Source organism: Epargyreus clarus, unplaced genomic scaffold (assembly GCF_041222505.1).
Source record: "Epargyreus clarus isolate Ecla_fem2 unplaced genomic scaffold, WU_Ecla_fem_2.2 ptg000009l, whole genome shotgun sequence".
NCBI lineage: Eukaryota > Metazoa > Arthropoda > Insecta > Lepidoptera > Hesperiidae > Epargyreus > Epargyreus clarus.
In genome coordinates, this window is record NW_027332217.1 from 5,770,114 (window position 1) to 5,791,837 (window position 21,724).

Below are 21,724 nucleotides of genomic sequence, written 5' to 3' on the forward strand. Positions count from 1 at the left end.
CAGGTAGGAATATCTGGGGTTGATTACAGATGTCCATGGGCGGCAGTAGTCACTTACCATCAGGTGGACTGCATGCTCGTCTGCTACTCTCATATTATAAAAAAAAAAAAAAAAAATACTCCACGGTGTTCCTCTGGACTCGGTTCGAGATAGAGCTGGGGCTACTCCATCCGCTCGTCTTTGAGGTGCGCGCCGGAACACCGCGATCATGTTCTATCAGAACATGATGCATATCTGACGCGACGAAACCGAAACCAAAGTCGAAACTTGGTCGGTCACTAATAAGAATAAAATCAACTTATCGCCACGTCCCTACTTGTTCACATAGTTTGATATGCTTTTCTTTAACCCTAAAAACTAATAAGAAAAGAATTATAACAAATTTAAATACAATGCACATTGGCTTTGTAAGCCTATAATAACTAAAATATATTATGTTTTATTTTAATATTAATTAGTTCTTAATTACCATACCTACAGTATTCCTACAATTAACATAACAGTAAACGTGAGATTTTTATTGTTTATAGTAAAAACTATGGACTTTCTAATAATTTTTGATACGGTTTTTTAATTTGCCAGGCACGGTGAAAATAAAACTACACGAATTCCTATACGAAACCATGGTAAACCTACCATGGGCAAATAGGGCCCAAAACAGTGGCGTTGCGTAGGTTCGCGCTGCTAGTTGATTTTTTAGCGATTTACTAATTTACAAATCAACACGTTTTAGTATTCATCAAAAAAATAAAATAAAAACTTACTCATAATGTCATAATCTATAATTATTAACTTTTATTTTTATTTTTATCTTACAGGAAGAAAAACCTACATAAGTGCAATTACCTATACCATAGGAAGCCATAGGAATAAATCTCACCAAAAATATTTGCTTGTTACATTCTTTAGGCGTTCGAGTTTCAATGCAATTTGTATCACTTGGCTTCCAAAATTCGCACCTTTTTCATGTCCCAATCTAAATCGTACCAAACTTTTATTTCAAAAGCTTAGTAGTCAGTCAAAAAATGCATCGGGTTTTTCAAAATGAAAATATCGTGGTATATTAATAAATCTTTTATTTTTACACCTAGTTAATAACAAAGGATATCTATAAAACTGTCTTAATTAACTACACTACACATTAGTGTATACTTTTAGCTAAGTGTAGTATAGATTTTGGAGGAACCACTACCATAATATCAATTCTCCCTTAGCCAGCCCATTGGACTTTGGTCTTAACCTTAAAAACTGTCGCGGGCAATCATATTTCGATGATGATATAAGCACTCAGTCGATGCTAGTTATAGCGTAAATAACTTTACGCTGTCGTACCGAGTACCAACTAAATAGCATATATGCATTGGCGACTCCTCTGTTGTTGCAAATGTCCATAGGCGACGGTGACTGCTTTCCATCAGGTAGCCCGTCTGCCTTATCGATAGGTTAAATATAAAAAAAAATATCGCTTGTTTGAGGTTACTCTATATTATGTCTGTTTACTATCTATAGATACAACAAGTTATGTTACGAAAGGCACTCTAGGTAGAGTTTAGGCAAGTAGAGTAAAGAAATTGAGATGAGGTCATCTCAATTTCCTAAAGCACAGTGCTAGTTGGAAAATAGCGTATTAAATAAAAGGCCAACAATATAATATAGTCTACAAAATGGTCCTATAGCTTTTCTAACATCCCATCTCATTATATCAGTAAGTAGGTACCCTACTTACTGATATAATGAGAACACAAACAATTTGGAATTTGTCGCAAATCCGCTCATCTCTCGATCGATCTCTACCTTATGTACTAACTGTAATGCTCTCTAGTATTATTTTTTATTACACATTACGTAATTATTATTAATAATAAATTTATTTTGTGATAGATATAGGAGACTGTCTGTTCGTTCAAGTGATTTTGAACGGTCACTGCCGTGGTGATCTTTAACCAATGTACGATTCTCTATACAAAGCTAGAATAAATCAGGAATGCACACGGTCCCACAATACGGATTGACGAAAGAAGATTAGTTGTCAACCTAAGTCCGATATTTTCAAACCGCTGATAGTGCCTTCAAGCTTTAACCGCTACTCAATGATGACAACCGGGACCGACGCCTCGTTTCATTTAGTACTTACACATTACCGCTGCGAGTTTTCTTGCTGCCTTCTGGTTCATGCCCAATAAATTACGCGCCCGCACCGTCATAAGTATATTACAAATACTATCATATCCAATGCTTGGTGACACCAAGCTGTTACATGGCGCTCGCTTGTCCACGCGTGATGGAAGCGCTGCAAACGTCAAATCGAATGTTAGTCAGGGTTTCGTAATGTGGTCCGAGTAGCGAGAATTGCCTCCAGCTTACACAGTCTGTGGCGCAAACCGTTCGCGACCAGCCGGCATGGAGCACGCACCAATTCTCACGCTCGTTGTTATAACACGTAAGTTGTATTGTATTTTTAATATCCTACATGCCATGTGCCATGTCATTTGTCCACTCAACCGAATCATTTGACCCGTTTCAGATTTAGTTGCGTGAGATTAATTGTGTAGTACTTTCACGTTAAGTCCGGATTGTTGATGCTATGTAGGTTCTGGTGCCAACGGAAATCATTATTTACCTTTCTTGGGTACTTTTATGGCTTGTTTACATTTTAAGTATTAACGTTACTTGTTAGTTTTATAAAAGTTGAACTTCATTAGACTGTACAATGTACATTGCCAAGTCTTTATAAGATTAGTTAGTAAATACTATACCTACTAAGAACGGAAAAGTGTACAAAACGTCCCAACGTTGATCGAAGATATAAAAAATACAATTAAGTACAAAAGTAATGTTCTAAAATGTAACTAAGTATTTTGCAATATTAGTATGTTAAAGTCAATTCAATGCTAATTAAGCGGTACCTATTGTTTTTTTTATTTTGAATTATAAACATTTTCTAAAGTTACTAGCTGACCCGGCAAACGTTGTGTCGCGATATGATTAAAAAAATGTTAAGTATTAACTATTAAGTTATTTTCCTTTGGTACCTTTAGTTATACTAAAACCACTGAAAGATAAATGTTCTAAAATGTCATAATAAACTTATTAATTTAGTTTAAATACTTCAGTTACTTGTCTTATTTTCTTGTTGGATATTCGTTGTTTGAATTTTAAATTGACTTTCATTTCGTGATAATAATGCAATCAACAGCTGTTACCTATCTATCTGTGTACAGGGGGGTTACTACCATCTCTTAAAACAATATTATTTTAATCATACATTGAAATTTCGTACCAAGACCTTGTTAAAGATTGTCAGTCGAAATTATTCACTCTTTGTTTGCAGGAAGTTTAACTTTATAAGCAAAATATGACAATTGCAGTTGGTTATATACAATGGATAAGCAAAAAATGAATAAGGGTTTAAGTTTGTTCAACTGCGTATGACGGAATATTTTACTGCTTTAAGGTACGAAACAAAATAATGTTGATGCAACATTCAAATAAAACTCTCCTGAACTATGATCGTTTTTAAAAGATGGTAATATATTGGCCAAATGGGAGTCGAACTCACGCATGGAAGGTTCCGTACCACTAATTTTTTTTATTTTTTTTTTATTTTTAGTATTTGATATTATAGCAGCAATAGAAGTACAAACTAAATGCATTGTGATAATTTCAATCTACATTACCGTTCACTAGAAAAAGAGAAAAAAACGAAAGATTGTGATTTCTGTAATGCGAATCCTTATTATTTTCAAACTATTTTTAGTATTTGTTGTTATAGCAACCAACGTTATACTCTGTAATAATATGAAGTGTCTATCGATTACAATACAAAACATAGATCTATGTGACGGACAGATAGCGAAGACTTAGTGCCTAATAGGGTTAAGTTACATTTTTTATTAAACCAAAAAAAACCCGTCCATAGCTACCTATAAAAAAATGATAGTTGACAATCAAAAGACAAAAATGTTTCGCTATTTTTCTATTTATCTGGATATCCATAGATTAGATCAAACGAATAGTTTGTATGAATAGTTCACATGAAACATCCAGATACATACCTAGTTTAGAAAGACCAAACCAGTCATAGGATAATTGAATTGAAATGAAACACTAATGATAGCCAAGTTTTTATCGCTGAGCATGTCCATTCGGAATGATGATGTTACACTCCAACTCTCTTCGTATAACGATTATACAACTCAGAGAAAACTGGGGAAAACTGCGTGTAATCAATTATATCAGTAGTGTTGGTATTAAGGAAATTGTATAATTAAGTATTAGCCAGAAATGATTTAATCCATAGTAAAAGTTTTTTAGCCGTGTTTCCAGCAAGTATCGGTAATAGATAAAATAAAAAAAATCTTATCATTCGCAATCTATGGATTGACCAATAAAAATATAATAAGTTATAATGAATTACAGGCTTATTGAAAATTGTAGGCCTGTAATTGTTGTATGTATAAATAATAATAAAATACATTGCATTATATTATTAGGAACTCATGTACAAATTGCATGCTTCCATTCGTAGGTAGGTACTGTTTTATGCAATACGTTGTCTGTCAGTCAGTAACTATACCTATTACCGATATGTAAATATTAACTTCTATTTCTTACTTCAATGTAAGAACCAAGACTTACCTACGTGGATTAGAATGATTAGATATGTTAATTTGGCTAGCGATTTGATCAAGGTATGTAATGAATGCCATTGTCTAAGCTCTATGGTTTGTATAAACATTCTTATGCGCAAGTCTGCGCGGAGACACGTTAGTGATTCATTTGATAGATATGCTTACAATTGCAGTTATAGACATGTTAATCTATCTATTTATACCTGCAAAGTTTTAATGGATATTAAAATTTGGTCTTTGAACATTAGTAGGTACTAAATTTAATATGAATCTATAGGCGCGGTAGAGAAGCGTAAGCAGCGCAACTGTACAGTCTGTGTCATAAAAAGAAGAAAGAAGTGCTGTCCAGGGCCACAAGATTATATTACGATAACGCAGTTACACAAAAATAAAAAGGGATTTTATTCATTTTATTTTCATTTTATTTTCATTTTATTTTATTTTCATACCGAAATAGCAAAATAAAAAGGGATTTTATTTTGTGACAGTAATTTGTAGTTTTTACGCCCCCAAAAAATGCTGCCCAGAGCGTCCCTCCGCTCCCAGCACATTGTCTCTCTAGATAAACCGTAGATAGTTGTTCACTTCGATTGTTACCATTAAACAGTAATTAATAAGGTTTTTAGAGACCTTATGGGCGCTTTGAAAACATACGGTTTACCCACGGACACGAACTTTGTTCCACCAACCTACATTGGAGCAGCATAATGAAATGTTCTAGACATGCCCCAGTAAGACATAAAAGGGATAAAAATTGCACAGCCCAAAATGAAATCCTGGTTTTTATTGTAGTAGGTACTATTCTGATGTGTTATTTAAATGTCTATAAACATCGCAATCAAACGACAACATGGATTCAGACACCTAGTACCTATATTTCCGAGTCTCACTTTGAAATAGATCACTAACCTTGTTTATTTAACAAAACCTGCGATTTCATGGATTTAATGTCAGTGAATTCAGTCCATTTAGCGGAAGCCAGTTACACATATTTAATCAGATTTGCATATCAATCAACACAACCTTTGATACTTGTTTTCTTTGTTTCTATTAAGTTTTGCCAGTCCATCAATTACAGATTTCCGCGGAGTTGCGGATATGTGGCAAAATGTACCTATTTGTTAACACATACAAGTGTTGTACCAGTATATAAATGAAGAACTTATATGAAATAGACAAATACTTTCATTACTTTATTGTTAAGTGTTGACTGTCGAAGCACTAAGAAGGTAGGACATAGAAGCATACCTAACTATTTTCATAGACCTATGATCCGCAGATCTACCTAAGTAAAGTCGCAACTCTCAATACACAAAATTAAATGTCTTTCATATCTGCTACTTGTATTGAGAATAGGTAATATTAATAATAAAATGAATAAAGTAATATTATAAAATGACCACTTCATATTAAATATAATTAAAAATGCAGTTTGTTAGCAAAAATTAATCGGTTTCGGCAAAGACACGCCTCTGTTGCGTACCACGAATCGTATAGAAAGCAATTAGGATGGTCAATACTAGTTTACAAATATAATAAAATAGCATGAGCTAACCTAGGGACATGTTAGGGGTTTGATGGTGGTAGAAACCTTTGTGGTTCGACTCCGGCGGCACCACCGCCACACCTATTTCTACCTAATAACAGCAGTGTTAGGCGCTGTTGTGTTCCGTTTTGAAGGATGTGGTAAGGGAGACATACTTTTCCGAGGCATTCCAGCTTAGTCCTCAGGAGTAGCAGGTGGACTACATGCTCGTCTGCTACTCCTAAATTATATATAAAAAAAGCTAATATTAAATGTTGACATTATAATTAACAACAGATGAGAAGTTTTAATCCGTTACTTATCCACGCCATTCACATCTCATCACATCATCCGTGCAGAAGATAATACGAACGTAAACATAACGTTATTTTATAGTCATATCGTAGACATAAAACTTTTTTAAATTAAAATGGACACTGCCTTGATGTAGCTAAGTAAGTAGGACCACGAGTTAAAACGCCTAGTATCTACTATCTACCTATAAATCGCAAGTACCTACTGCTGCAGTAAAACAGGTGCGGCCGTTATGCCGCGGCAGCTAACTGTACCTAATTAATACTCATTACAGACTTTACAAGTATACGTATATTTATAGGTCAACACCGACCCCAAAACCTTGTTATGAACTTGACAACCTACGCTTACTTCATCTATTACCTATCATTAACTACGGGTATATAAGATAGGTAGGTATTTCATCTATCACCTATCGTTAACATACGAGTATTTTCTTTTTAAAAATAAAATTATTTAACCAATACTCTACTTTTCCAGCGTTATACCCATTGGTAGATCCGACACTATTGAGTTAACGTTACAGATAACTTTCATATGTAAGTTTTCCTTAAAACGTTCTCCTTCGCCTAATTTAAAAATTTAAAAATCAGGGAACTAATATCCAGTTCGAATTGATGAATGATAAAATTATTACTTTGTGGTTACCACAAAAGGCAAATTTACTAATGAGATAATAATAAATATGTATATTGGTTATTATGCAGTTTTATTGTAGCAAATATAATTCTATAATGTGTGTCCGTGTATTGTGATGTTGTCTGACAGTTATTTATTAATAAGTACGTACAAGAAAATTGTCACAAAAGTAGGTATATCATTATTCATCTAATTTTGTTAAAACACTTCTCCAACACATAAGTAAACAATAAACAACAACGTTGAAATAAAGTACTAGAAAATCTGTTGCGTTATCATAAACTTGGATTTGTGGAAATCAAACCAAAACTTGGTTACGTTGCGATAAGGTTGAAGACCACCGATTCTTAATTACGTAGGAAGTTGCGTTCGCTGTCTTTCACACCTATATTTTTTACATGTGCCTGTACTGCCTGCCTATCTATAGATGGTTGCGTCAGTTTCGTATCCACCTAACTACTACATACTTATTAGAATATAGACGGAATGCATAAAAAATACGACGAAAAAACTACGTAGGTACGATACACCATGATTTCATCCAAAAACTATGTTATGCTTCTTGTTAATGTGGTTGTTTTCACTACTGAAGGTCGTGTCCTTGAAAGCCCTTTACAACTTCATGTGTTAGCTTCTTCCTATGTGTTCGGTTGTGAGCTATTCTCAAGGCAGTCGCAATAGGGAGTCCGATGAGCGTAGCTATTTGTTTACACCATTGGATAGGAGATAGGCTGCGAGGTCTCTTCCCTTCCAGCTTACCTAACACAAGTAATTTGTGAGATCAACTGACTGATCTGATTGTCTACGATGTAATTAAACCAGTGGAGGAATCTCTGATAGCAGGTGGTCTGATAGCTTGTGTAAGTGATTTTAAATTAAACGCCATGTTAGTTTTCTTGATTGTTTCCACTGTGAGCTTTTTGTATGATGTCAAATTAGTTAATAAGTGCGTTATTTGTGTACAGGGACAACGCAAATCAGAATTGGACTTGCTTCAATTTTTTTTCGAGATGTCATCTTCTTTTTTGGTCTGAGGGCTTATGTATTATCTCTGTCACTACCCGAGGGAGTTGACCTTACGAGGAAGACCGATCGCAAAAAAGTAAGCCTTGAAAACCAGTTTGAGTCTGCGAGATGTGACGCTCCCGCAAATAAGAATAAACAACAACATCCGTGGGATTCTTAAAGCCATAACATGTTTCTCAAAATGGCGACTCTGGACTGTTTAATTTGGATTTTTATATAAATGTAAAGACATCCATGTTATCCCTTTTATTAGTTGTACTCCATACTTAAATCTGTGATTCTGTCTTGCAATAACAGTGTCTACAGCAGCTGCCGATGTTTTTGTCTGTTGAGGGTGTGGTATAAGTAGCAGAACAAAAGTTAGCAGCGCACCCGTGGCCAGTTAGCAAACAGTAGATGAATCTTATTTGGAGTTAATTACAGATGTTCATGGCATGATGCCGTTCAGCCAGATGGAGTGCATGTCGTTTTCTTACTCCAATTCAGTAGAAATAAAACCGTAAGGCATAAACAACGCTAGTTAATAGGTACCGTTTTCTTTTTACAGTGTTACAACTATGTCGAGCGCAATCATCTAGTTCAACGCCAGAGTGGTACGCGGCCAATGATATAAATGACACAAACTTTTCTCCAAAACCAATAACGGAGTTGTTTTCAACGGAAACATCGTTTTCACCAGAGAATCCAATTGTTGTGTTGCCGCCGACATCGCCAACAATATTAAACCGGGGGGTGGTTTCGTCACCCACACCGATCACGCAGTACAGCGACCCGCCTAATGTGATCCCATTATCAACAGAGCTGCCATCGTCTCCACCATTATTAAGTTATTCGAGACCAACGTCAAGAGAAACACAATCACCGTCAACGCAAAGCACTACAACTGAAATAACTTCAACAACATCACAACCTACAGTCACGGAGTCGACGTTAACATCTAGAAACACACAAGCGCAACCACTACCAAACCAAACACCAAGCCAAATTCCAAATGTAGTCCCTCAAAATGTACAGCAAAATAATCAACCTCAGCTTGTACAAAACCGAATTGGACCACAACTGCCACCACAAAACATTCAGTTCTTGTTGCCTGCTCAAGTAGGTAATAGAAATTTCATCCCAGGACAGCAAATACCTCCCAACATGGGCCAACCAAATTTTATCGTGCTTTATCAACCAGCTCCTCAAAATATCCAAAATATGACCCCAGTTAATCCTCAAGTACCTCAACAATTTCCAGCATCCTCAATAACATCACGACCTGTACAAAGAATTGTTACACGACCTCCTATTAATAATATGGTTGGAAACATGGCTGTTATGCAACGGGCACAAATCCCCACGCAGATCTTTCCACAACCAGCTAACACTTTCCCCCCGACCCAATCAAATAATCAACAACTAAATAACCAGCCTACAATCAATCAATTACCAAACAACCCTCCTGCTAACAACCAACAGGTAAATAACCAACTAAATAATCAGACACCAATTAACCAACAACCAAATAATCAGCAACCAAACAACAGATACCAAACCAACCCAGCCCTCAACAGTTTAACACCAAATAACCAATACTCAGTCACTCAACCTCCTAATAATCTACCCCCAAACAACCAATACCTAACCGGCCAGACTCTCAATAATCTACCTCCAAATAACCAATACTCAATTAACCAACCACCAAACAATCTGCAACCAAATAACCGATTCCCAATAAACCAACCACCCAATAATGTACAGCCAAATAACCAAATTCCAAATAACGTTATGACATTTTCACCATATATGCCCACTAGTTTAAGTACACGTCCACCTCGTCAAAGAAACCGCGTGAACAATGGAAGACTGAATAATCGTGGACCGAATCGTACGCAGGCACAAAATATGTTCCCATGCCAAGGAGCGAACAGTACTGTAGTGCAACCGCCCGCTACAGTTACAAACGCTCAAAATCCTGTCATCACAATTAGACTTACGCCATCACAAGGACCACGAGGTGTACCCCAAAATAAGCCTACTCCAACTGTAAAGCCTACAACACTAAGACCAAAACAGAATTCTCAAGTGAACATCAGAAACTACGAAAGATGTCTGAATTCCTGCAGGGATAAAAAGGACCGGATTTGTGCAAGTCCACAAAGAGACATTCAAATTAATCCGGAAACCTTAAAAGGTTTTCCATCCATGTGCCACATGGCATGTCACAACACATTTAGAGCAAATCGTAAGTATTTTACCCTAATCAAAACTCTGCTAGTGTTTCAGGTCAATTTACGTAATTTTAATTCAAAGTATAGTCCCCGCCAAACTGCTAGTCCGCTCTGAAGTTGTTGCGAGTAGGTATAGTCATACAATTCTCTATGGCGACGCGATTCATTTCTATATTCAGAGCGGACTAGTAGTTTTACCTGGACTATACATGTCTAATAATTTATTATCTGGATCGTGTTACAAAACAGACATTAAACGAATCTTTAATCTTTACGGACGAGTATGTATTTAATAAAATTATATTAAACCATCTTATTTTTTACATTAATAATCAGAAACGTGCTAATTTCAGCAATTTATGGAAAGATCGCAAATGGCCGCTGTGGGAAGCTGCGCACGCGCATTCAAACAATTGACAAAACTAAAATAAGGAGGGATGAACTAAAAAAATCTCAGTACACAATCATAAGCAACGTTCCAGGTACAGTTGTTGAACTAGCGCAGTAGGACACTGTATTGATTGTTAATTAAGAATAATCTAGGGTTTAAGGGCGCTCGCTCACTAGCCTGTAAGTTATAGTTCAAATTCGAGCGTTACATCCATGAGTGAACAGAACATTACAGTACGCAACCTATAAACATGCATTGCAGTAATAAAAGAATCCGATGCATTCAGTAATTGAGTCGGTTAGCTCGTCAATATCGTAACTTAATACTCAAAATCAAATCGTAGATTGTTTTTGCAGGCGCATGTGAGGGAGGGCCCTATTGAATAAGTTATACTATTGTATACGTTACGTAATATTTTTTACTATTGCTGCGAAACTAGTCGGTCACGGTTGAAAATATTTTACGAGCATGAGGTAACGATCGAACAAAAGTATGTATCTACACTATTCTGTAAATAGATCATTTATTACGTTAATTGAGACAGGCGTTGTTTCACAATAGCGTTATTGTATATTGCTAATGATTTTGTTAAATTCACCTGTATCATAGAATAAACACAATTCATTAAATATAAAAAAATAAATTTAGTAAATTGTAAGCCAGTTTGTAATTTTTCTGTTTTGCAAATATGTATCCTTACAACACATATTTTGTATTATAATATTAATGTCTGATTTATATAACATATATTTTGTCGTTTTTTTTTTTTAATGTATTTTTAACATATATCAGAGTTCGAAATTCTATCTTGCTTGACGGAAATCATAATAAAATTATAAATAAAGGTTAGGCTAATCAATAAAGTTTAAAGTTTAATGATAGTTCTATATATATTTAATGTAAATAGTGTATAAGAAATGTATGAAATTGAATGTTTTGTAGCCATTAATAAACTTATTCCGTCCCTACTTTAAATTATTACACGCAGTATTTCACTACTTTACATTTTAATTTCTTACTTTTGTAAAACAAGAGCTTTAAATTAAAGAACATATTTTGTTACTTTTCTTTATTTTCCTACAAATCATATTTACAATAACTTTATTACTTAGATATCTATTATTATTTCAGTCTGAATGTTAATACGACTTTTTATTAATAATAATCATCATCATAAATGTATTCTACCCATCGATGATTCTAGTACGCCTGATGACGTCATAAAAATAGTAGTGGTCGCTCTGTTTATTAAATAAAATGTCTTAATTATTTACTGCCATATAAATGAAAATCACATATTAAAGAATAAAATACAGCGGCATTAATCTGTCTTTAACATTATCAACTATTATAATTTAAAAAAAACAGACTTCTTAGAAATATAGCCGACGTCTCTCACAATTTCGTTAGGCCGTTTGTACTGTAGGACATGTAAAAGTGGTGGCCTAATTGTTTAAAAGTCGTCCTCTCAATGGGAGGATCAAGGTTCGAATCCCAGGCACGCCTCTCTGTAAGGTGTAAGTACACATGGAGAGGTGACGTATACGCCGCAGTTTCGAAAAAAAGGGTTCTCAAGGGCAGGTAAAGTGTGTGTCTGCCAAAGCGCACTTGGCCATAACTTATTATGGGCAAATAAATACCAGTGCCGGTTATTTAATATCAAAATAACAAAAGGGAAAGTTACAGTCTGTCATCGAAAACAAAGTTTACTCTCTTAAGAATTGAAATATGGAGAACTTAATATCTTCTCAGAATCTTATATTTCACCATTCAAGAAAATGAAAGCTCTTATATACAAATAACTTCAACGAAATAAAGAGAGCGACATAACCAAAGGTCATCCAATATATTACAGAACTCGAATCAGATCAAAATAACAATATGTTTATTAGAATCTTTGTTGGAAATTCCCCTGTTGTTGATTACCGCCACCCTGTTGTTGCCCACCGAACATCATTTGTTGTTGTTGATGAAACTCTTGTTGACCTCCACCTGTCGCATTGTTCCCTTGCGTTGGGCCTGAAACACAAATTTTACATATTATGCATTACTAGCTGACCCGTTTATAAATGTTAAGGGTGAACAACCCTTATCACTTAGGGGTATGAAAAATAGATAGTAGCCGATTCTCAGACCTACTGAATATGCATATAAAATTTGGTGAAAATCGGTAAAGCCGTTTCGGAGGAGTACGGTTACTAACATTGTGACACGAGAATTTTATATATAAGATATTCATAAGGAGTATATTACTAGCAAACTTTATCGAGACGATTTTAGATGTCAGTTATAAAAAAAGACTTAAGATTCTTCTCAACGCACCGAAAGAATCTTATTACTTCAAAAAGGTAGCATTTACATTGCCTCCTCACTCGGTCTGTCTGTATAGTGTGTGCAAAAACCGCCAATCTGAATGACATTCTCTTGTAACATGTTATACATACAGTTCAATCCTTGTCAACATTAGGTGAATACTTTTGAAGGTTTCCCCTTCGGTAAAAAAAAAATGAAAAGGTGGGTAGATGTAAATATTCCACCAGTTGTCTTAACAATGTCACTTCGTGCGACCAGTAGTCGTCTCGCGCTCGTCGAGAACACAGACGTATGTCGTGCCCTCTTGCTCCTGTTTTCCACGTGGACTATCAATGCTACCGCGTGTGCATTTTGAAGTGCACAGAAACTACTCCTCAGGCAGATCAGGCCGTGCTTACTTCCTTGAACCCCATGACCGACAGAAAAGATTCGAGCCCACCCCCACAGATCGAGTTGGAGGGCAAGGTGGTCTTATTTACTCATCTACTGGGACGAGGATTGGCTCATACCTCTTACAATCATACACCATACAGTTCATATATTGTTAGGAACTCATGGCTGTGCCCTCAAACCTACAATTTTTGTGAGCCTGTCGAGCCGGACCGTACACATTCATCCACTGTATCAGCACTTATTCATTATCACTGTAATCTACAAATAATTGTAAGCAACTTTAAATTTAACAAGTGCCCTACAGAAGTGTTACCCCTAAAGGTTGAAACGGGTCAAATAATATATTTGTTTAAAAAATTTAAATGTTATTTACCTGGCATCCTCATTCTTTTAGCGTTGTTCCCACCATGATCGTGACTGTTAGCTTGAACTTGATTTTGTTGAGTCTGAAAGTAATATTAAATTTATCTAATGATATTACTGTTCTTTCCTTAGGATTTACTAACTGAGCCCTGGATTTTCTATATTTTAAAAGGAATTGAAACAGTATGACACAAAAAAATTGTTTATATCCTTCCCTCTATATGTCTGTCTTATATCTATATTTTAAACCCAGAAACATGCAGATTAAAATACTATATTTTTGTGATAGCATTTTTTATTATAATATTGAAGTTACAAACAACTTATGGCCAGCTAAGGGTATGTGGTCACAAACACCCATAAAAATCTGTAAAAAACTTTATATAGAAATGGGGTCCCAGAATTCAATCACAGATGCTTTGTGACTCATGATGACTGGACCAGATTCTTTCCCGAGGTCGGTAACAGATGCGCCGCTACCCCTGAGGACTAAGCTGGAACACCTCGGAAAAGTATGTCTCCCTTACCACACCCTTCAAACCAAACACAGCAGCACTTGACATTGCTGTTATTAGGCAAAAATGGGTGTGGCGGTGGTGCCGCCGGAGTCGAACCACAGAGAGTATACCTTCATATGTTATTTAATATTAAATAAACAATGTAATTGTAAGAAATCCTTACATTAGGCTGTTGTTGCTGTTGATTTTGACGTGCCTTCGAGTCACTTTTGTCCTCCTGATCATCATCTGTCAAGAATTCTCTCTTCGGATAAGGTATGGGGCAGCCAGCAAACACATCCTATAAAAATAATGTGCGGATTTTAAAATAGACAAATTATTATATACTAAAGAAAATATACACCAGTAATACAGAACCAAGTAATATAGAAAATTTAAGCAGTGAAGCAGTATGTTTAAATGTAAAATCTAAATCCATGTGCACTACGCTTTTCAAACCATAATAAGTAGCCTAAATACTGCTATTATTATGTTGTACAGTAATGTACATTATGACAATTATGAAACCAAAGTAAACAAGAATGGGTATGTGGTTTTCAATGAAAGCTCACACTTTTTGGAGCTTCCCTTTATGTTTATAAGATTAAAAATTAAAATAATTTTTAATCTTATAAACAACATACTGGTGGTAATGTAACCAGCTAGAAATGTCAATCGCAATATACAAATCAAATCAATTTTTTGTATCCAAAAAAGGTTCTTTACAGAGCACTTTTTGAATGTCAATACAACTACCAACACTTCACAAGGTGTTTCGTATTGGAGAAGAAGCGGCGAAAGGAATTATAACACACATCTTTTAAAAAAAAATGTTTTATATCACGGCGTGCGTAAATTGACGTTTTACGCACGCTTCGCGTGCGCAAAACCCCCATTTCCGACCCCGTAATATAAAATTTTATACAACACGCGGACGAAAAATGTTTTTCTGACTCGTGTGATTGCAGTCCTCGCCTGCGGCTCGGCCTGCAAACTCACACTTGTCAGAAAAAAATTTTTCGTCCTCGTATTGTAATGTACTATTATATCACGGCGTGCGTAAATTGACGTTTTACGCACGCTTCGCGTGCGCAAAACCCCCATTTCCGACCCCGTAATATAAAATTTTATACAACACGCGGACGAAAAATGTTTTTCTGACTCGTGTGATTGCAGTCCTCGCCTGCGGCTCGGCCTGCAAACTCACACTTGTCAGAAAAAAATTTTTCGTCCTCGTATTGTAATGTACTATTTTACGATGTCAAACTTAACCTAATGGTACATGTGGAGCTGGAACTGCTTCAGACCACACTGTTTTGTCAATTAAATAATCACTTAGTTTATAGTACGCTATTTTACATAGCGTTTGTTCAACAACATGTTTGATTTTTATCTGTGAGATTCAAAATGAGGCCTAGTATTTTATTGTAGTAGCGAATACAGTTACCCATGAAAGATCTAGCCACCTTATATATCTATGTTTCTAATTGCTAATTTATTTCTATTTCTAGTATTAAAGTTATGGTGGTTACTATTTTTTTTCAAACATACCAGTGTGTTTTCTAATATACATAATATTTTCAAAGAAAGATAGTAATACCTGTGTTGGCAAAGGATCTTCTGAGAAATAAGGATCTTGCATGGCTTGCTCCGATGTTATTCTTCTATTTGGATCCATTAATAAGAGCCTTTGTAGGAGACTAAACGCCTTGCTGTCTGGTTTTATCTTATGTCTATCCATATACTTGCTTAATGAGCAGTTTTGATAGCTGAAATGATCACAAAATGCATTTAATTAATTGACTTGTATATATCACACAAAAGTAACTAATGTTACAAGTATAAAATTCATACTAATCTCATTCAGAGATATGTGACAGTAATGCAGTCTGCGATCATATTTTTATAAACTGATTTAGCAAAGTACCAGATAATCCACCTGTTATTAGACTGCTTCCTTTGAATATTAATAATCAACCCTAAACCGGGATAGGGTCACACTTGCGATTGGGCACAAATGAATAACTATCTGTTGACAACTAAATAGAAACACATAATAATTGCCATACTGTTTTAATTTTCAGTGGTTAATGCTGCTTTGTTCCAGTTTACACTAGTTAAGACTGCTGTGTGCTACTTCATACTGGATAACACTGCTCTTATACATCAGAAACAGATGTGATTCTGCAGCAGTCGAACCATGATAGGTTCTACCACATTTTCACACATTTCTTGTCAATATCTCAGTTAATTATGATTTGTAAAAACTTACTTTGATCTCTTAAAATCTTTTACTAATGTTGCATGTTCTGGCATTTTTCTAATGTCTTCCCAATCTTTCTCCTGAGGGAAGCCCATGACATTGAATATCCTGTCCAGCTGATCATGGTGATATGGATTACTGGTTTTTATATCTTCTTGACGACAATGGAATATTGGCTCTGATGTTAATAATTCAGCAAATATACAACCTATAGCCCAGATATCTGAAACATACAAGAAAAACTTGCATACGTTACATGATGACACAGTTCAATAATAAACAAAATATCTTTATTTTTGCTTTAGATTAGAGCAAAAATTTAGATGAATATGTAGCTAGATTAAAATAGCCATATTGTTTTAAGTTGCTATAAGGTAATATATGACCATTTATATTGGAGAATCACATACCTTATCTTATAAAGGTTGTTACGAGTACAGCAAAGGAATATTAAATTATGACTAACTAGCTGACCCCGCAAACTTTGTTTTGTCAGCTAGTTATAAAATATAGCCTATGTTACTCGTGGATAATGTAGTTTCGAATGGTAAAAGAATTTTTAAAATCGGTGTGGTAGTTTTGGAGCCTATTCATTACAACCAAACAAACAAACAAAGTTTTCCTCTTTATAATATTAGTGTAGACAAACATTTATTTATATCGTATCATTAAAATGTGGAAGGAATCAGCAAAAATTACCTATAGCTTTAGTATAATGCCTTGCACCAAGCAGTAACTCTGGAGCTCTGTACCAAAATGTAACTACCACTGGGTCCAAATCTGCTAGTGGCTTTAGGGGTGCATTGAACAGTCTGGCAAACCCCATGTCTGCAATCTTTACCCTACCCCTTTCTGGTCCCTCACCCATCACTAGAATGTTGGCTGGTTTCTGAAACGTTCCCAATGCTGTAATATGATGTAAATGTTTACTTAGCAATCATAAGCAAACACTATAAAACAATCACTGAACCTGAGAATTCTGGTAGGGATAATGAGACTATTTAAATTATTGCATTGTTATCGGTCTTTGATAAGTATGCAAAGTTACAAATTATTCCAAAGTATTAAAAGATGACAATTACAGGTCCAATTTTAGGTTACATACAAATATACACACACACAAATCTAATAAAAGTGTGTTAAAATAGATATATAAGTTCTCATTTGGTATTACAGAAATATTGTTCTCTATTCCATCAAAATCAGTAATAATGAAATCAGTACTGTAATTTTTGAGGTTACCTCTGATATTTTATATAAACAATGTTAATATCGCAATATTAGCATAAGAGTATGTTAAAGCTTTGATCATTCTGCAGCGTCTGCTTTCAATTGATTACCTACCATAACACTATTACATTAAATAGAATACAAGGGATACAATTCATGTTGGACTATTTTATAAAAAATATTGTTGTTGTCTTTATTGCTGAACATTTTCATGTGAAAATGATGGTTTTCAAACCATCACTTAGATCTTCTAGGCTAGTCTCGTTGGATACCCTTGAATAAGTATGTCTTGTTCCCACACACTTCAAAGAAGAATACAGCAGCGCTTTATACTGCTGTAATTAGGCAGAAATAGGTGTGACCACTGCCACCATGTTCGAACCACAGGGTCTTTGGTGATAAACTATTAGAATATAGGACTCTCAACTAAACACATACCAGATCTCTATGTAGCACCCAATTTGAATGCAAGTAGTGTATCCCATCTAAGATCTGATACAACAGACTCTTCACCATGCCTTTGGGAACCATCACTGATTTTTTGTTTGCTTTAGCTGCCCTGTGGAACTTGATGATGTGCCAGAGATCATGTTCTGCATAGTCAAATAGTAGCCACACTTTACGATCAGTATGAGACAGGAACACTCTGATCAAATTGATGACATTTGGGTGCTTAAGTTCTCGAAGCAGCTGAAATAAAATTACAAGGATGCATTAGTCCTTGCATATATCTACCTGTTTCTTACCAGTAACTGTAAAATGTAAGACTTTAAAATGTGGTGGCAAAAAGATTAGCAATCTGAGATATACAGATGACGCCATACTATTTGCAGTATCAGAGGATGAGATGGCAAATTTGTTTCGGAGAGTGGAGATAGAGAGCAAGCTGGTGGGGCTGTCAATTAACAAAGACCAAAGTCACGTTGGTCGATAGAGCTGAGCAGCTTTCACAGACTGGCAACAGAATTTGTTTATCTTGGATCCACAATTAGCCACCAGGTAGGATGCGAAAAGGAGATATGCCGACGTTCATCGAAGCAGAAACATATCCAGTGCCACCAAAATGAGGATAGCACAGACTTTGATCTTCTCGATGTTATAGTACACATCTGAGTCCTGGACGATCTAAGCTGTAGACAGCCAAATAGCACAAAGACACCCAAACAACCTTAAAAGGCTGGTTGTGGTGGGCAAGGTAGGGAAGAAGACCTAGAGGCCGATCACCTAGCATCGGCTAGGTGATCGGCCGACTCCATAAAATAAATTATGGGACTTCCAGTAACAACTGAAGACATATCACCCACAGCTTACCCGAACAAGCACGATTAAAATTTGACTGGAATGTGAAGTTTTACTGGCGGAAATCTTAAGGAAAGTCATAGAAAATATGATAAAACGGACGCAAATTTGTATCAACGCTGGTGAAAGATACTTGACAGATATCGTATTTTAATTAGCAAAAAAAAAGTTATAGGTCCTGATAAAGATTTCTCAAACTCACTTTTTTTTATTGAGTACAAAAGTTATTCAAAAGCAAAATAGGATGATTAATTTTGTGCCACCCTATACATGTATGCCAGCCTAAGATCGAATTGACAGCATGTCCTGATATGGTGAAACTGCACCACATGTATAAATAATTATAACGTAAATACTATTAGGTACGCGTCGCAACGTGATGTTTTATGTTCGAGGGGTACTCACCGCAATTTCTCGACAAGCTGACATCGATAGACCAGTACCTTCTATCTGTTTCAGTGCGTAGTCTTTAGTATCCGATCCATCTTTCCTTCTGGCTTTATACACATGACCGTACGTACCCCGGCCAACTTTACAACCCTCGTAGTCAAACAAATCTTCCACTTTTGAGCGTTCATTTTGTGTTTTGATCTTAAAATCGTAGTCCATCATAACCGGTGCCATTGTTTTGTTATTTTGAAAATTGTCAGCCATTGCGTTTTAAATTCTTATATATTCCAGTACTAAATTATTTATTTAACACTTTCCAATTTCTTTCTCTAAGCTGCTGGTGAAAACTTAACGCCTAAAGTGTAAAACTGTAAATATAATTATTATTCATTTAATGCAACGCTTTTAAAGTTTTAGTGCCTTATAATAATTAAAATAGTATCGAATGCTAAAAATAGTAGTAAATGCTATAGGTGATGACAAATAATAATTAAATACAATAAAATTATAATGAATTAAAGTATGTAATTACTGCAGAATGCAGATCTTGTAGCTAAATTATTATCTTTATCTGAAACTGAAACTTTTTTGACATATTGATTCAAATACAAATTCAAAGATTAAAAAGATTACAGAATTGACAGCATTAAACAGACAGTGTGACCACTTTAAAATCCTATGATCTACCTACTAAAAAAGTTGCCAAAACCTACCAAAATCTACTAAGCCCTGTATTAAGTTCTACTAAAATCCGACTACTAACCCTTTATTCATAAATTTTCAATAGTGCTTTATGCCTTTGTCAGGTAAAATATTGTATAGTTTTTGTTATTTATTATTATATCAATGGCGGGAATTATTTTCTTGACAAGAACGAGCAAAACCATGTATATTTTTAGCTGAAGGTGGTAAAAACCATAGTGGTACGACTCCGGCGGCACCACCAGTTTCTGCCTAATAACAGCAGTATTATGCGCTGCTGTATTCCGAATTTGAAGGGTGGGGTAAGTGGTGTGGTGTATCTGTGGCCGACTTCAGAGGCTCAAGTAAGAATATAATCCTATCTGAGGTTAATTGCAGTTGTCCATAGGCGGCAGTAGCCACTTACCATCAGGTGGACTGCATGATCGTCTGCTACACCTATATTAAAAAATATCTGATAAGTAATAGTTTCTTTTTTTTATTTTGTATTTTACACACTTTCCTACGTTTTATTTTTTATCACGCTCAGTTCTCAAATAATCGCACGTGGGTAGTATTTAGAACAAGGTTTGTATGCATTTTAATCTTATCAAATAAAATTCCTTTTTGCGCAGATTACCGGTGAATTACCAGACATCGTCCAAAGACCGAAACATATAAACAGTGTAAGAAATTTAGATCCTATTCATAGAGATATGGAGGATAAGCAAGGAGAATCATAATTACCGGTGAATTACCTGACATCGTCCAAATACCGAAATATATAAAAGTATTTAGATCCTATCCATAGAAATAAAGAGGGTAAGCAAAGAGAACCTCTTATAAGGGATTTCTGAAAAAAAATCATTTAAAAGCAGTAAATAACAGCTCTAACACCTTCGAAAATTATCCCAGTAATGTAGAAAGCGTGAGGCGTATGTAATGAACCAGAGTAACTTAAAATACATAATGTATAAAATACGTAATGCGAGGAAACTCACAAAATAGTAACAAAATAGTGCTTTTCGAAAATTTATAAAGCACCCCACGCTTTTTTCACAATTATACTATTTACTGTTCCTTAATTAATTCCTAGATTGAAAATTATTTTCTACTTTTTAGTTGATTTTAGCATAAAAGCGTGTTTTTTAGTTTTTTGAATTATATTTATTATCATATTGTTCCAATAGCTCAGTCCCTTATATAATATTTGTCTATATAGTAATATGTATGTAAAATGAAAAATGAGCATGTGTGTCAACGCACGCGGTTCACTCACTTTTTTGTTTTGTTTAGTGGGCAGGTAACTATCTATAATTTTAATATATCATTGGTTTGCGGCACATCCCAAACCATAGATAAATACTAATATAATAGAGATGTCAAACGTTGGGACAACATTATACTCATGGTAGGTTTTAAGGGACGTGCTGCCAACTTAGAGGATTTCTCCCACAATTTATGGGTAAAACATAACAAAATTATAAATGTCGGTAACAAGTTGTTATTTACTTTATAGTTATACAATATTTTTATTTGTTTAGATGATGTTTCT

At 35.1% G+C, this 21,724-nt stretch overlaps 2 protein-coding genes across 3 annotated transcripts; one reads left to right on the plus strand and one right to left on the minus strand.

The window, feature by feature from the left end:
- The first annotated feature begins 2,279 nt into the window (after nucleotides 1-2,279).
- LOC140744828 (uncharacterized) lies at nucleotides 2,280-11,802 on the plus strand. The gene is made up of 3 exons (XM_073076517.1): nucleotides 2,280-2,440; nucleotides 8,684-10,363; nucleotides 10,703-11,802. The coding sequence occupies exons 1-3, from the start codon at nucleotides 2,401-2,403 to the stop codon at nucleotides 10,855-10,857; spliced, it is 1,875 nt and encodes a 624-aa protein (XP_072932618.1). The 5' UTR covers nucleotides 2,280-2,400; the 3' UTR covers nucleotides 10,858-11,802.
- A 765-nt stretch (nucleotides 11,803-12,567) lies between these two features.
- On the minus strand, nucleotides 12,568-20,119 carry Cdk8 (cyclin-dependent kinase 8). 2 transcript variants are annotated; one of them, XM_073076519.1, is made up of 9 exons: nucleotides 20,021-20,119; nucleotides 19,504-19,843; nucleotides 18,238-18,489; nucleotides 17,269-17,458; nucleotides 16,579-16,792; nucleotides 15,907-16,075; nucleotides 14,491-14,607; nucleotides 13,820-13,892; nucleotides 12,568-12,759 (listed from the first exon to the last, which is right to left on the minus strand). In XM_073076519.1, exons 2-9 carry the CDS (start codon nucleotides 19,750-19,752, stop codon nucleotides 12,629-12,631), a joined length of 1,395 nt encoding a protein of 464 aa, XP_072932620.1. In that variant the 5' UTR covers nucleotides 19,753-19,843; nucleotides 20,021-20,119; the 3' UTR covers nucleotides 12,568-12,628. The 2 variants fall into 2 exon arrangements, with proteins under 2 accessions (XP_072932620.1, XP_072932621.1); XM_073076520.1 differs by having other exon boundaries at nucleotides 19,504-19,856; nucleotides 20,021-20,097.
- Nucleotides 20,120-21,724: the final 1,605 nt, after the last annotated feature.

Bases quoted from the DNA above. Each gene is read 5' to 3' on its own strand.
- Cdk8 (XM_073076519.1), bottom strand. From the start codon at position 19,752: ATGGCTGACAATTTTCAAAATAACAAAACAATGGCACCGGTTATGATG. The intron at 18,490-19,503 runs GTGAGTACCCCT...ATTTTATTTCAG, and splicing joins CAGCTTGTCGAGAAATTGCG to CTGCTTCGAGAACTTAAGCA. The intron at 16,793-17,268 runs GTAATTTTTGCT...TGTATGTTTCAG, and splicing joins GCATTATACTAAAGCTATAG to ATATCTGGGCTATAGGTTGT.
- LOC140744828 (XM_073076517.1), top strand. From the start codon at position 2,401: ATGGAGCACGCACCAATTCTCACGCTCGTTGTTATAACAC. The intron at 2,441-8,683 runs GTAAGTTGTATT...TTCTTTTTACAG, and splicing joins CACGCTCGTTGTTATAACAC to TGTTACAACTATGTCGAGCG. The intron at 10,364-10,702 runs GTAAGTATTTTA...TGCTAATTTCAG, and splicing joins CAACACATTTAGAGCAAATC to CAATTTATGGAAAGATCGCA.